The 12770-nt window shown below is 40.0% G+C and overlaps 1 protein-coding gene across 7 annotated transcripts in view; it reads right to left on the minus strand.

Annotated features, from left to right (window-relative positions):
• Positions 1-561: 561 nt before the first annotated feature.
• The window catches only part of CDK8 (cyclin dependent kinase 8), a 74727-nt gene continuing 62518 nt past the window's right edge, over positions 562-12770 (minus strand). For 4 of the 7 annotated variants that reach the window (XM_062615153.1, XM_062615151.1, XM_062615155.1 and 1 more), the window contains 6 exons: positions 12179-12248; positions 11121-11193; positions 8094-8191; positions 6654-6732; positions 6376-6534; positions 562-1860 (listed from right to left, as the gene is read on the minus strand). In XM_062615153.1, the coding sequence (XP_062471137.1) occupies positions 1735-1860; positions 6376-6534; positions 6654-6732; positions 8094-8191; positions 11121-11193; positions 12179-12248 (605 nt within the window). In that variant the 3' untranslated portion in view covers positions 562-1734. The remainder of the gene's footprint in view (positions 1861-6375; positions 6535-6653; positions 6733-8093; positions 8192-11120; positions 11194-12178; positions 12249-12770) is intronic. The other 3 variants (XM_062615152.1, XM_062615154.1, XR_009964121.1) reach the window with 3 other exon arrangements.

Here is a 12770-nt window from a genome sequence, read left to right on the forward strand (position 1 = left end):
ACCTTTACACCTCACACAGATAATTTTATCTCCACCTCACACATGGTTTGCATTTTGGGCTGGCTACCAATTTGCTTTTTCTTTTGCCCCTTGTCAGCAGCTTCAGTGCATTTGAATGGCTCCCACTAGTTGATATTCACACTACATGAAGCACTTGCAGAAATAAATCCTGCATATATTGCATACATTTATGTCAGAATCACTGCGTGGTGTTAGATGTCAAGGTAAGAATGAGTTACAGAAACCTTCAAAGAACTGTTCGGATAGGAATGTCTCCAGACTTTGTGGATGAAAGAAGCCATCTGATCTAGCTTGTAATAACCCCATGTTCAGTGTCTCCAGCTGATCAGCCACAGGTACACAACAGGGGGAGTGACATTCTACAGAGGTACTGTGTTCTTTTCCTGCTGTTAAAAAACACCCTTCCCAGCAGTTAATGGAAGCCTGCCCTCTTGCAAGAAGAATTCCCCCGACAGTGATTCTCAGGACACAACCCAATACAGGTATATGAAGGGCGAGGAGTGCTGTTGCTGCTAAGAAGAAATACAGGCAAAGGTCATGTGCAGATTTATGAAAAATAAATTTATTACATAACACCTTGTTTTAACAATGTTTGATTTTTTCTTTTATTCAGAATACTTGTGTCATTCATGTAAAATAGTTTGATACAGTACATTGTATGCAAGTTTTTCCTCATAAACTCTAAGGCTCTCCTAACACCTTGCTCCTCTGCTGTAGGAATGGCACCCCTAAACAACGTGCGAACGTTAAAAATAAAATGATAATCATTAACTGAAAAGAATTTAAAATCCACTACACCAAGCTGGTTCTCAAAACTCATGACGAAAGAGCTGAACGGATGCCGCACCTCTTTAGGAAATATCACTCATGCTTTTTTATTCCCAAAGCATGCTCACAAATCAGTAACACCAACAGGAAAAAATAAAACACTCTCTATGACAATCAGTTTAGTTTGTTTGCTGAACCAAACATGTTTATATCAATGACAACATACTTATTTTACTATCAAATAGCAGCTTTAATACCAGTCAAGTCATAGATTTAAAAACAAAACCAAGAACTCATGTTGGAAATTAATCTTTGGGACATTTGTAGTTGCTGCAAAAGAATGCAAATGTTTGCATGTTCCTAAAAAAATCTCATTGTAGCAATCGCATCGGTCATAAAACATTGATATGGGTGGAAAATGAACCATCCACAAAAGTCACTAAAAATAAACGTCTATCAAAACTGTCTCCGAGTCATGGTTAGTTTGCTTTGCTTTTTTTCCATGGTAACATATACTGTATGCTTCAAGTACCAGTTCAAAGATGTTGTGTACTATTGGTCAGATAAAGTTGTTACACCAAGAGAACTCACCACATACAACAACAAAAATGCTTGCCCCTAGCACATTTCACAGCTTCAACTGCTACAGACTGTCACTGAAAACAATGCATCGGTCAGTCTGAACCATGTCAAGTAAACTACAGAAGTAGCATATCCACAACACAAACTGTGCTAGCACTTTCTTTTCAAGTCTAACCCCAAAACCAGGTACAATTTGGGAGCCACTACTCCGCTCTGTGGAAGGGGGTGGATCGTGGCGATTGGACAGGTTGGAGGTGAGGTTGTACAGTACATTCTCGTGGCCCAAGCCAGGTTCCAGGCAGGCAGCTGTGCGGCCGGTCCTGCAGCATTACCAGCAGTGCATTGACGGTATCGGGGTGCAGCTCAGTACCGATGTGTCTGATGAGAGTACTGTGGCGGCTGCTGGGAGGTAGCTGAATATCCCATGCTGCTCTGTGGCTGTGATGTGCTTGGTCCGGGGTTGGGGTAGGCAGCATGGGGGTTGGAACGCTGCAGAGTGGTTAAAGCAGAGAAATGCAGTTCTTCATAACAGGTACATCACCAGTTTCACCTACTGATTTATTTCAAGAGGTATCAAGCACACACACTCTCAAAGCAGCTGCACCTCCAGACTTCTTTTCACTTACTCTGATTACAGCAGGTGCAGGTATGAACATCAGAAATACCAGATTAAACAGTGACAGCTACCACCCTTCAGTCATCCACCCTCATTATCTCCTGTGAGCCTACACCCATGACAGTCAAACCTCCAGTCAACCCTTCAGATGACTACAGTACACCTGCAAGTTACACAACACTCCCACTGCTCACAGCAGCCATCTTCTCCCCTTGCTTCCTTCCCCCCTTCAAGAAGCTATACTGGAGTGGAGGTTCAAACAGTGCATCTTACTGATCTTATCCTGCATCACTGTGGAGATTTTACTATACACCACCCTTTATGTGACCTAAGAGTAAAGACAGAGCATGTTGTGCTTATTTAGGCTAATATGTCATCTAGCAATAGCCTTAAAAATACTTGAAGGAGAGTAAAAGGTAACAAGCACTGCCTTCTCAGTGCAACCAGATTATTTCAGGGGGAAATGGCCACACAGTCACAGATTATAGCTTGGGAGGTTCAGGCTGGGCGCTAAGGGGTATGGAGAATCCTCAAGAGACCAGCAGAAGAACCTGCCCAGAGAGGCTGTGAAACCTCCATCTATAGAGGTTTTAAGACTCAGCTAAACAAAACCATAGCTGACCTGATTTAGCATTAGCAACAGTCCTGCTTCAAGTGGGAGACCAGGCTAGATGGTCTCTGTAGGCCCCTTTCAACCAGCATTTCTATCAACTATTTACTGAGTGGAGCACTCATCTCTGAGCAAACCAGCAAGTGCCTACTTCAAGTTTAACCTAAAACGTAGTTATTTACAAACCATGCATTATAAAGGAAAAAGGACCGCATGTCAGATTTTCAGTGTGAACACGTGACCACTTAGTGGCCTTTAACACTGCATTAAGACAATTTCAGTACATTACCGTGCTGGTTCACACAGACAAATTTTGCAGCATTTAGAAACTGCTGTAACTTCTGACCTCTTGATATCACAAGATGTATTAGGAGTTTTAGAGAAACATGCTTCTAGGAAAGGTCTGGAAACTTTCCTAAGCTAAATATTCCAGGCCTAGGGCATTACTACTGAGACATGAATATGCAAAACTTTGGTGAACTAACGCCCCGAAACAGTATTAAAATAACTTTACAGATTTTGTAAGTCACAACATAACAATTTTTTTTCCTGCTGCTCAGCACATAGAACAGAAGCAAGAATCAGGTTGCTGAGATCATGGCAGAAATGAAAAGGCAAACTCTACTTGTTAACATATGTTCACAGGACTGATCCAATTCCCTAGGGGTGTATAATGTAAAGGGGAAGAAATGGCTGAGCCATCACTTAATGTCAATGGGAACAAGCCAGCACTGCTAAACCACACTGTTAACACAGTGACTGAACTTTTGTGACATTTGTCTTCAGCCTTGAGAGACAGACTGAGTCACTCGTCAACACACATGTCACAGCTCTGGGTCACCCATCTCTACATCACAAATACAGGAGGCACTTCAGAGAGCATAAAAACTCTGAATATTCTTTTTGCCCAAGTGGGGCTCCTGCATGTAAGAAACCATCACAAGTTCAGCGATTTAAAACCTGACTGTTCATGTCAGTTGTAAACACTGTCTGCATCCTGACTTCTAAAATAGATCTTAAGACAGAGGCAGTTAAAAATCACCAGATTCTTTCATGACACCCAGTGCAACAGACGGCTTTTGTTTAAGAACAGATATAAACATCCAATCCTTCCTAAATAGCATTAAGCACCCAGAGGGTTATCACAACCAAAAGCCCAGAGTAGTGGACTTGTTCTAGCTTGTTTAATCCCATTGCCTTTGGAAGTGTCACACTGCATATTTAAACAACAAGGCAAGGAAGTCTCTGTGCCATGTGTCTATTATTTTTATGCATGGCAGAAAAGGATACAAGGTCAACTTGCTTTGCAGGGGGTAATTCAGCTTCAGAGGGGATGGAGAAACTGTCTTAGTATGCCTTGCCCAGGAGATGGCAATCCTTCTTCATAAGCTTTATATGGGCAATTTGAGCAAATTAAATGAAGAACAAAGGAGCAGGTGTTTGATTAAAACAGAGGGCTGCATTGTAATATTTGTTTGCCATCTCCTCAAATTGCAGGCTCAGAAGCAAAAAATGTGAGGAATTTTGTTCAGGGAGACCTGAAACCACCAATAGGCAACTCTAAAACTGCTTTTATTCTAGTGCCAGCAAGTTCAGGTCTCCTCCCTTCGATTACCATGTTTTCCAAATACCAGAACAAATCTACCACCTGCATTCTTGCAAGAATGGGGAAGAGATTTGTTTAGCTCTTTCTGAAAACCAGGTGTTTTGCCTCCTAGACAGACAGCAAAAAGATTAATTGGGAGCAGTCACGTTACCAATAAGAGCCCCTCAGGTATCAAAGTAGCAGTTGTCACTGCCTCCAGGCAAAAGTATTTGGAAATGATGGTTGCTGACAAGGGCTGCCCCCAGCTATAGTCCTGGGATGGATACCTGAGAGTTCAAAAGTGCTGATGAACATGAGCTGAAAACAAACCAACATCAGCTCTTGCGGAAGCAAATTGAGTCTTCTGACCTCTCAACTAGCAAACCTGAGCTCTTGCTCACAGAAGCAGAAACTGAAGTTTGTTCAAAATGCCAAGATGCAGCAGCAAAATGAGGTGAAGGGCGTGTAAACAGAGCAAGCAAACAGGGCTCCCTGACAGTATGTGCAACCTCTGCACCAATCTGCTTAGGTATGTGACTCAACATAAGGGGAAAATTCAGAGTTACAGCTGCATTTACCTGCTTAGAAACACACACACAGAACTGAAGTGGTAGAGCGAGCCAGCTAGAAGGCCAAAACAGCGATCGACTGCAGCTTGCTAAATTGAAAGGTGCAAAGGTCCCTTAAGAGTGCTCTGTGATGCATAATACAGGTAAAGATGTTTGTATTTAGAGGCAACCCACACTGCAGCACTGTAGTCAAGGCTGGCCGCTGCTTCAAATGTTTCAAACAGCTCTAAAAATTTACATTGTTCAAGGAGAATGACTTAAAACCTGATGTGCTACCAATGTCCTAGGATAAACTCAGCAAAGGCACTTGTGAACTAGATGAAGAGCTTCACAAAAAAGCTCCTGAAAATGACCTTGTATTACATTTTCAGTGCTTTCAAGTTTTGCCCAATGCTGGAAATATACAGGTTTAGATAAGGATGTGGGTAATGCCCCCACACAGCTTTTGAGAGTATCTGGTACTCTCAGGGACAAACTGAAAAGCAAGACTTCAAAATCCACTGGTGTCTCCTCATAAACAGTGTCAAAACTGCGAACAGCAAACTGACAGCAGAAGTTTTGCGGACACCATTCTTTCGGGTTTGCTACAGAATATAAACATAGCTAAGTGGCTTCCCAATGTTAGGGTCCCAGTTTTAGATATTAATCTTTAACTGAAAACTGCCAGTAATTTCTGACTTCCCCATCTTTTGATTTCATCCAAGACACTGTTCCAACTGGCCCTCTGTACTATGTATTCCTTGTGAACCAGTATGTATTAGTTCCTGCAGGCTAACGTTTCCACCAGCATGTCTCCTCTTGAAATCTTCTATTCCCTAGGCTTCCAAAATCTACCCCCTCTACAACTGCTCCTATGCGTATCAATCCTTGTCCCTCTTTTGCAGTTTCTTAGCTTGCATTAACTAACAGTTGTGTCCTTAATTCACTTCTCCCCAGTCTCCAGGAGTAACATCATCCAAACTCACAAATTCAGGTATCATTCCCTGGGGTGACTCTCAGACATTCTTCTGCTCCAGACTCTTCCGATTTCCTAATATCTGACCACAAGCCCAAATGCAGGAAGACTAGAACGTAGCTTTCGACTTTTCCTCAAGCTTTTTTCCTACACTCCTTATCTTCCTCACTCATTGACTACCACCACCTCACCTGTCTGTTCAGATCTATAATACTGGTCTTACTCAACCTGGAATCCTCCTTTGCCTTCAAAACAGAGATTATGACAGCATCATCATCCAAAATACTGCTTTCCCATCCATCTGCCCCACTAAAACACTTGCTTGAATTCTTGTTTCACAGCTTGTTTACTGTAATATCCTTTGCCTCCTGCCATTACAGGCTTATTCAAAAAAGGAATGGTACAGAGCATAGCACAACAGGCTCCCGGTCCACAATCAGCATTCCCTAATATGAATGTAATAAATCAGTAACTGTAATAATATCTGATCCTGATTTCCTTATTGCTAACCTAAAGAGCATCAGCATATCAATTTACAGGCAAATGAATCTGAAAATAACAAAAAAAAACCAGTTAATACAGTGACACTTTAAAAGTTACTTTTTAGCTTAAAGAAACACTGCTGTAAACTTGATAACCAAACAACCAATATACGAATAGAATAAATACCTGATAGTCTGAGGTCATAATAAGTCCACCTGAGGTAGTGGTAGGAGGAACAACTCTCACTTTCTTCAGTGGGGGTCCCTGTGTGTGACTGTTGTCTTGGTTCCCTGGGTGACCAGTTCCATTAGTATGGTTATTGCCCTGCTGCTGCTGCTGGTTCTTCTCAATTGTTTAAACACAAAGAAAAATTTCAACTCAAAAGCAGCACGTGAAATAACATGAACACAGGAAATAGTGTGAAAGCCAGTGAAGCATGATGATGCTGTTCTTCCAGTACTTACTTTATCTCCTTTATCATCTGGCTCTTCTTCTGTTAAAAATTCTCGTTTTGGGTAAGGGATTTGACAACCTGCAAAAACACTGCCCCCCAAAAAAGTCTATTTATCACTGTATTAGAACAGAAGAGTTAAACCTGTAAGATTCATACTTCACACCCATGCTACTTTCAAGCTGCCTGAGCCACAGTCCATAACTAATGGAGAAGATTTTCCTGTCTTACTTTCATCATATTCTAAATATAGTAAACCTATTGCCATTTAATCTTCAATTGCCTCTTATACACTCATTTAAACTCCTAATAGTTTTCAGGGTTTCTGTAACTGGTCACCAAACTGATGGTGGAAAGGTACATGGCCCATTTGATATCTGTAAGGTCACAAAGAGCTATCTTAATCCAGCTTTTGTGTAATGCACAGTCTCAGGACTAACTAAAAATACTCCTGGAAACTCCACTGACAAATAATAAAATCACCTTGAACAAAGTTTAAAAAATAACAAGAAATTTCATCTGGCAATTTGTTATCTCATGGTCCACATGAATTTGCTAATATTTACCCACCCTTAATCAGTAGAATGTATTTATAGTCAAGTCTCTGTACACCTGTTAGCATTACTCATTCCGTATTCACATTAAAATGCCAACCTAAAGTCAAGAAAAACCCAATGACTGTCCTAAGTGCAGTTTCTGCATTCACATGACAACATTAAATCAGAGACAGGTCAGGAGCTGTTATAAATAATCTAGTAGGTTTTAATGAAATAATTTCATTTTTAATTAATTGCTAATAAATATACATACCATATGTCATAAATTCTTCCCTAGATAACAGTAGCGAATCGTACACAGGATGTACTAATAGCACTAACAGCTTTCTTAAAAGGGCATACAAGCATGCTTTCTGCCTAGTCTTTTGGGAGGAGGCTTAATTTTTAATGAAATCATTCACTGTCCCTGAATTTTCTTCCTTTTATAAACGTCCCTACACAAATAAAGATGAACGTCTACAGAAAATGGATTTAAGTTGTTCAGGATGACAGGAGAGAGACACAGAATTGACTTCCCCACCCACTGAATTTACAACAAAGGCTAAGACAGAAAAATGTAAACTAATTAGATAATGTCATCTGGCATTCTGGAGCAGAGAAGTGGACCTACGGGCACTTAGCAGTTGTCTACAAAGATCTGTAGCACGCATAATCAACCTGTCAGTGAGTAACAAGATTAGTACTGTGACTAATAGGATCAAAGTTTCATAAAGCAAGAGATTAGTAAGAATGCTACTTAATTTTAAAAACCACAAATGGCATTTTTGTGGTTGTAGCTTTCCTTGGTTGTTAGACAGTATGTATTTGGCTCACTGTTCACAAACATAGCAGAGAGAAAGCACACATTTCTAAAGCATCTCTAAATGTACCGATAGGTTAATAAACCAACCACTTACTCGGAAGTGGGAAGAGGATCTTCTAAGAAATAGGGATCCTGCATAGCCTGTTCTGAGGTAATTCTCTTTATTGGATCCATAGTGAGCAATTTCTGAAGCTGCAAAAATAAAAAATAAGCAGCTCTGCATTACCAAGACAATTAACAGAAACTTCACTATTATTCCTGAAAGACAAGCTGATACAAATGCATCTGAACTCAAAACCACAACCATACATGGCATAACCACATTCTTCTCTTTTGTTAAAATAGTAACTTCATTTCCCATTGAAGAACACCTGCAAAGCCCAGGGCACTCAGTTCAGTCACAAATGTTCTAATAAAAACATTCCAAGAGTTTCCATGACTTAACAGCAGAATTTATCATAGAATGTTTGGGTTACAATGAGTACGTGTATCTTCAACTAGATCAGGTTGCCCAGAACCATATCCACCCTGGCCTTCAATGTCTCCAGGTATGGTGCATCCACCATCTCTCTGTGCTACCTGTGCGGGTATTTTACAACCCTCATTGTAAAAATTTGTTCCTCACATCCAGCCTGAATCTCCCCTCTTCTGGTTTAAAACCATCACCCCTCACAACCTACTGCAACAGGCCCAGCTAAAAAAGTCTCCCCCAATCTTTCTCATAAGCCCCCTTTATATATTGAAAGGCCACAACAAGGTCTCCCCAGGGTCTTCTGTTCTCCAGGCTGAACAATACCAGCTCTCCCAGGCTTTCCGGCCACACAGAAACAGGAAAATAGCAAGTCTTCATGTTTCACTACAGGATACAGTGTCCAAGACAAAACTACAGTAGCATGTAAGAGACAGTGATCTTTAAAGAAATACTACACATTCCATCTATAGCTTTTTTAATAAATCATGGATCTAACAAGATATGCAGAAGCTACATATGCAAGTAATACTAATTTTACATTTGCTATTTGTATTTCCATGGGATTAAATTCTCCTTTCTATAGAGATCCACTGTCACGACCTGTGTCTGAACGGGTCACCTCCTTTCACTAGCTATTAAGTGAGCATACACAACCACAATGCAGACCTCCGCGCTGCAGAGAGCTAAAGTTAGGAAAGTACATTTTCTCTCCTCAGCTGTCAGTTTAATGGCATAGTTAAGAACATAATAAATATGTATTACAACCATCAATCCAGTTTTGTTTTTCACATCATCAACAAGGATTCACAGTAAGTTATTTCAGCCCTCCAAGTCTGCATGTAGTCTTTGTAGAATATCAGTATGAACAAAACAATTCCTGTTCTTTCAAACAGCTCAAAAAGCAATCCCAGGAGCCAGAAAAGGGGAAGGCAAAAAAATGAGAAACAATTGCCAACACGCTGAAAAACATCACAAAAAAATATTGCAAAATTCTGGCATCATTTCTGGCAATTGTGTTGTATAAAGCTGTCCATCACATGCTCACAAAATGTGAGCAAACTTGGTCATAATCAGCAACAGAAAACAGAAACCACAAGAAAAGTTTAATGACTGTGCAACCATTATCACACTGGGGATCAATACTCTTATTTTGCCTCTTTGTTCAGGTGCCAGCACAGAAGTGAGTCTTCCACGTAGCACTACAAATATTTTCTATTTAAAAACTGTTCAATTAAAATTTCACATGACAAAATAAAATAATTTCAATGACAAAATAAAAATGCAGCAAACTTTATGTATCAGCAGTGGATGAGACAATCACTACCATTCATTTGGACCAAGGTAACCAAAAGGAAGATGAAGCATCACTCAGTTAAAGAGAAGCAGCAGCTGCATATACCCGTTTTCTAGGGCATTAAGAAGTAAGTAGGAAAGAAAAATAAAAATCAGGAAAGTGAAAGTGGGAAACAAACAAACAAACCAACCCCAAAGCACAACCCTGTAAATTGCAAAAGCAAGAAGGGGCCAAAGTTGTCTCATGCTAACACATCAGCTCTGCATGTGGAAAGGGACCAGACACATGAATGCAAGCAAAGAGGGGTGAAAAAAAGCCTGGCTAATTCAAGTTGGGAAATCAAAACATTTCAATTTTTGGCAACGACAACGATCGTTGTGCTTACTTGTGCTGTAATTATTAGTCCTGGCACATTTTACAATAATAGATGTAAACAACTTGCTATGTCAAATGTGTATTTTTTAAAGTATGTATTGTCATAATAAAACATAAGATCACCTTGGTAAATACTAAAAATGCATTTCTGAAGCTCTGTTATAAATATCTACATGGTAAAAAAGTGGATTAATTATGAGCACATCAGTTCTTCACATATCAACAAACATTTCATGCATTACATACAAATACATAGACTGCTCAGCAGCTTCCACTGTGCTTGGATACAAAAATCCTTCAAAAATCCGAGATCTCCATCAGAAAGGACTAGTTTCCTCACTTATGCAGGCATCCCTAGTATTCCACCAACTTTTAACTTTAAAGGGCAGAGACACTTCACAGAAAATGATGCCTAACGGTACAACTGCCAGGTAACTTCCTGCAAAGTTTACTTGAATCAGCTGTTTGTATTTTTGGTTTTTGTATTTATATATTAATCCGAATCTTGAATATAAATTCTGTTTTAGCTGTTGCAGTATAATTCATCTGCTTGGAAACGCCCATTTAGAAATGCTCATGCAGTATGCCACAAGAAGAGTACTTCCTCAGAGCAGCTCTGGCTGAAGGATAAATTCCAAAATTTATAGGGAAGAAAAAGAACTGAACAGAAAAAAAGACAGCTGCTTAAAAATTTTGAAGTCTGATCAGAGAAGGTACATCTTCCAATGACTTGAACAGAAGCCACATGGTCCTCAGACACACCGGCCCCATAACCATCTTCCCTTTCCTCCAATTTATTTCTCCCACCTCCAAGATCAAAAAGCTTCCCGTTTTCTTCCCCCAGTCCTGTCCACTCCCCCTCCCCCAAATAATATATTTACCTTACAATTTTAGCTTGAAAGCATTTAGTTAAAATTGGAAACATCAAAGTAAGGAGAATGTCCATTCAGAGAGAACAGCTGGGAACTGGAGGAACTTACCAAGTGGAATGCCTTACTATCTGGTTTAACTTTATGTTTTTCCATATATTTGATAAGGCTGCAGTTGGTATACCTAGAAAAGAAAGAAAATATAGTATTTCTAATATACACATCACCAGTACTGCTTTCCTAATAGCTACAAAACATAGTAACAAGAACCATTTAGTCTCCATTGCTGACACACTAAGCAGGAAAACAAACACAACTACCAACACTGGAGACTGCTTAAAAAAATCATTCAGATACTACAGAAATGCATCTTTCTCTTACATGCACACAAAAAGCACACTTTGAACCCACAAGCATACAGCAAACTATCACTTGGATTTAAACTGCCTTTCAGCAATTTTATTACTATCCAGTTGCATTCTGTGTATTTCTAATGCCAGTCAGGGAGATAAATACTAAACCCATCTTAACACTCTCCTGCAAAGTACAGGTTGCTACAAGAACATCCACAAATTCACTTTTTTGAAGAGAAGCTCAGAAATAAGGCTTCCAAATGGTTGCAACAGCATGGCAGATGCAAGAAATGTATGTATCAGTACAGCACCAAATCCCTCAGCATGGAAACAAGGCAACAGGGTAAGCAGGGTCTTAAGTGCAGATATTAGACTCTGGCAATGTGACAGCAAGACTGAAAAGTATTCTTTTCTTTAGCCTTTGAAAGCTGACAGTTACACCCACTGTTTGCTGGAAGCAGCTTAAGGTTACCGGATCTCTTGTGCAGCTATTACAGAAGAATCATTTCCAGTACCATGGATTTGGAACCAGCTGTGACAAACTGTGCTTTGCAACCTTCAGGGCTGTGTGGGGTCTTACTGGCATCACCCCTTCCACACCTGCCACCTCATCATTCACAGTCCGTCCCTGGCTTACTCTTCTGATTCACACCACCTCAGCAGGCAAAGTTCACCATTATCAAACAACTCTCTTTTTCACAATCTAAACCTTGTTTGGCATTTACATAGAAAACCACCTGAGCTACAATAAATTCAGTGTAGGAGGGAGGAGTAAAGTATGCTTTCTTAAGAAAGCTCAACTCAAAGCAGACTTACGTGTTTCTCCGGAAGTCTTTCATTAAAGTTGAATGTTCGGGCATCTTTTTTATGTCTTCCCAATCTTTATCTGTAAAATCAATACTTATTAGTAATATTTTTTTCTTTCACCCTGAGTAAAACAAAGGCTTTCCAAGTATCTCTGTAGCCCTGTTTTTTTTTTTAGGTGCTTTGTTTTAAGTCTGCTTCTCTAACCTTGCAGTTACTTAGTTCTTTGTGCTCCTTGGCTCCTACCCCTTCACCACCTCTTCACAATAAATCTTACCAACACCTAGGAAGTTCCAGCTGCATGTTAACTCAAGAACTGTAAAAAGCAGCTGCAAGCTACAGTGAAGATGACCATATGCCCAAAAGACAACACATAAAAACATACTAGGCATTGCGCTTGCACCCTTCTGGACTGTTACTTCATTTATTTAGACAGGGTTGGGATCTCAGAACAGAAGCACCTGAGGCTCTCACAAGCACTATCTCCTTCTAAAGGATTTTCCATTCTGACAGCACTGTCTTCAGTTATCAGAAAATGCCCAGAGGTACTCAGTAAATGTCTGCTTTATCAAACTGAAAGAAATGCTGTTAGCCAACAAAAAGT

The sequence above is a fragment of the Pezoporus occidentalis genome, unplaced genomic scaffold (assembly GCF_034315485.1).
Source record: "Pezoporus occidentalis ecotype Australia unplaced genomic scaffold, CSIRO_AGI_Poc_V1 ctg18, whole genome shotgun sequence".
NCBI lineage: Eukaryota > Metazoa > Chordata > Aves > Psittaciformes > Psittacidae > Pezoporus > Pezoporus occidentalis.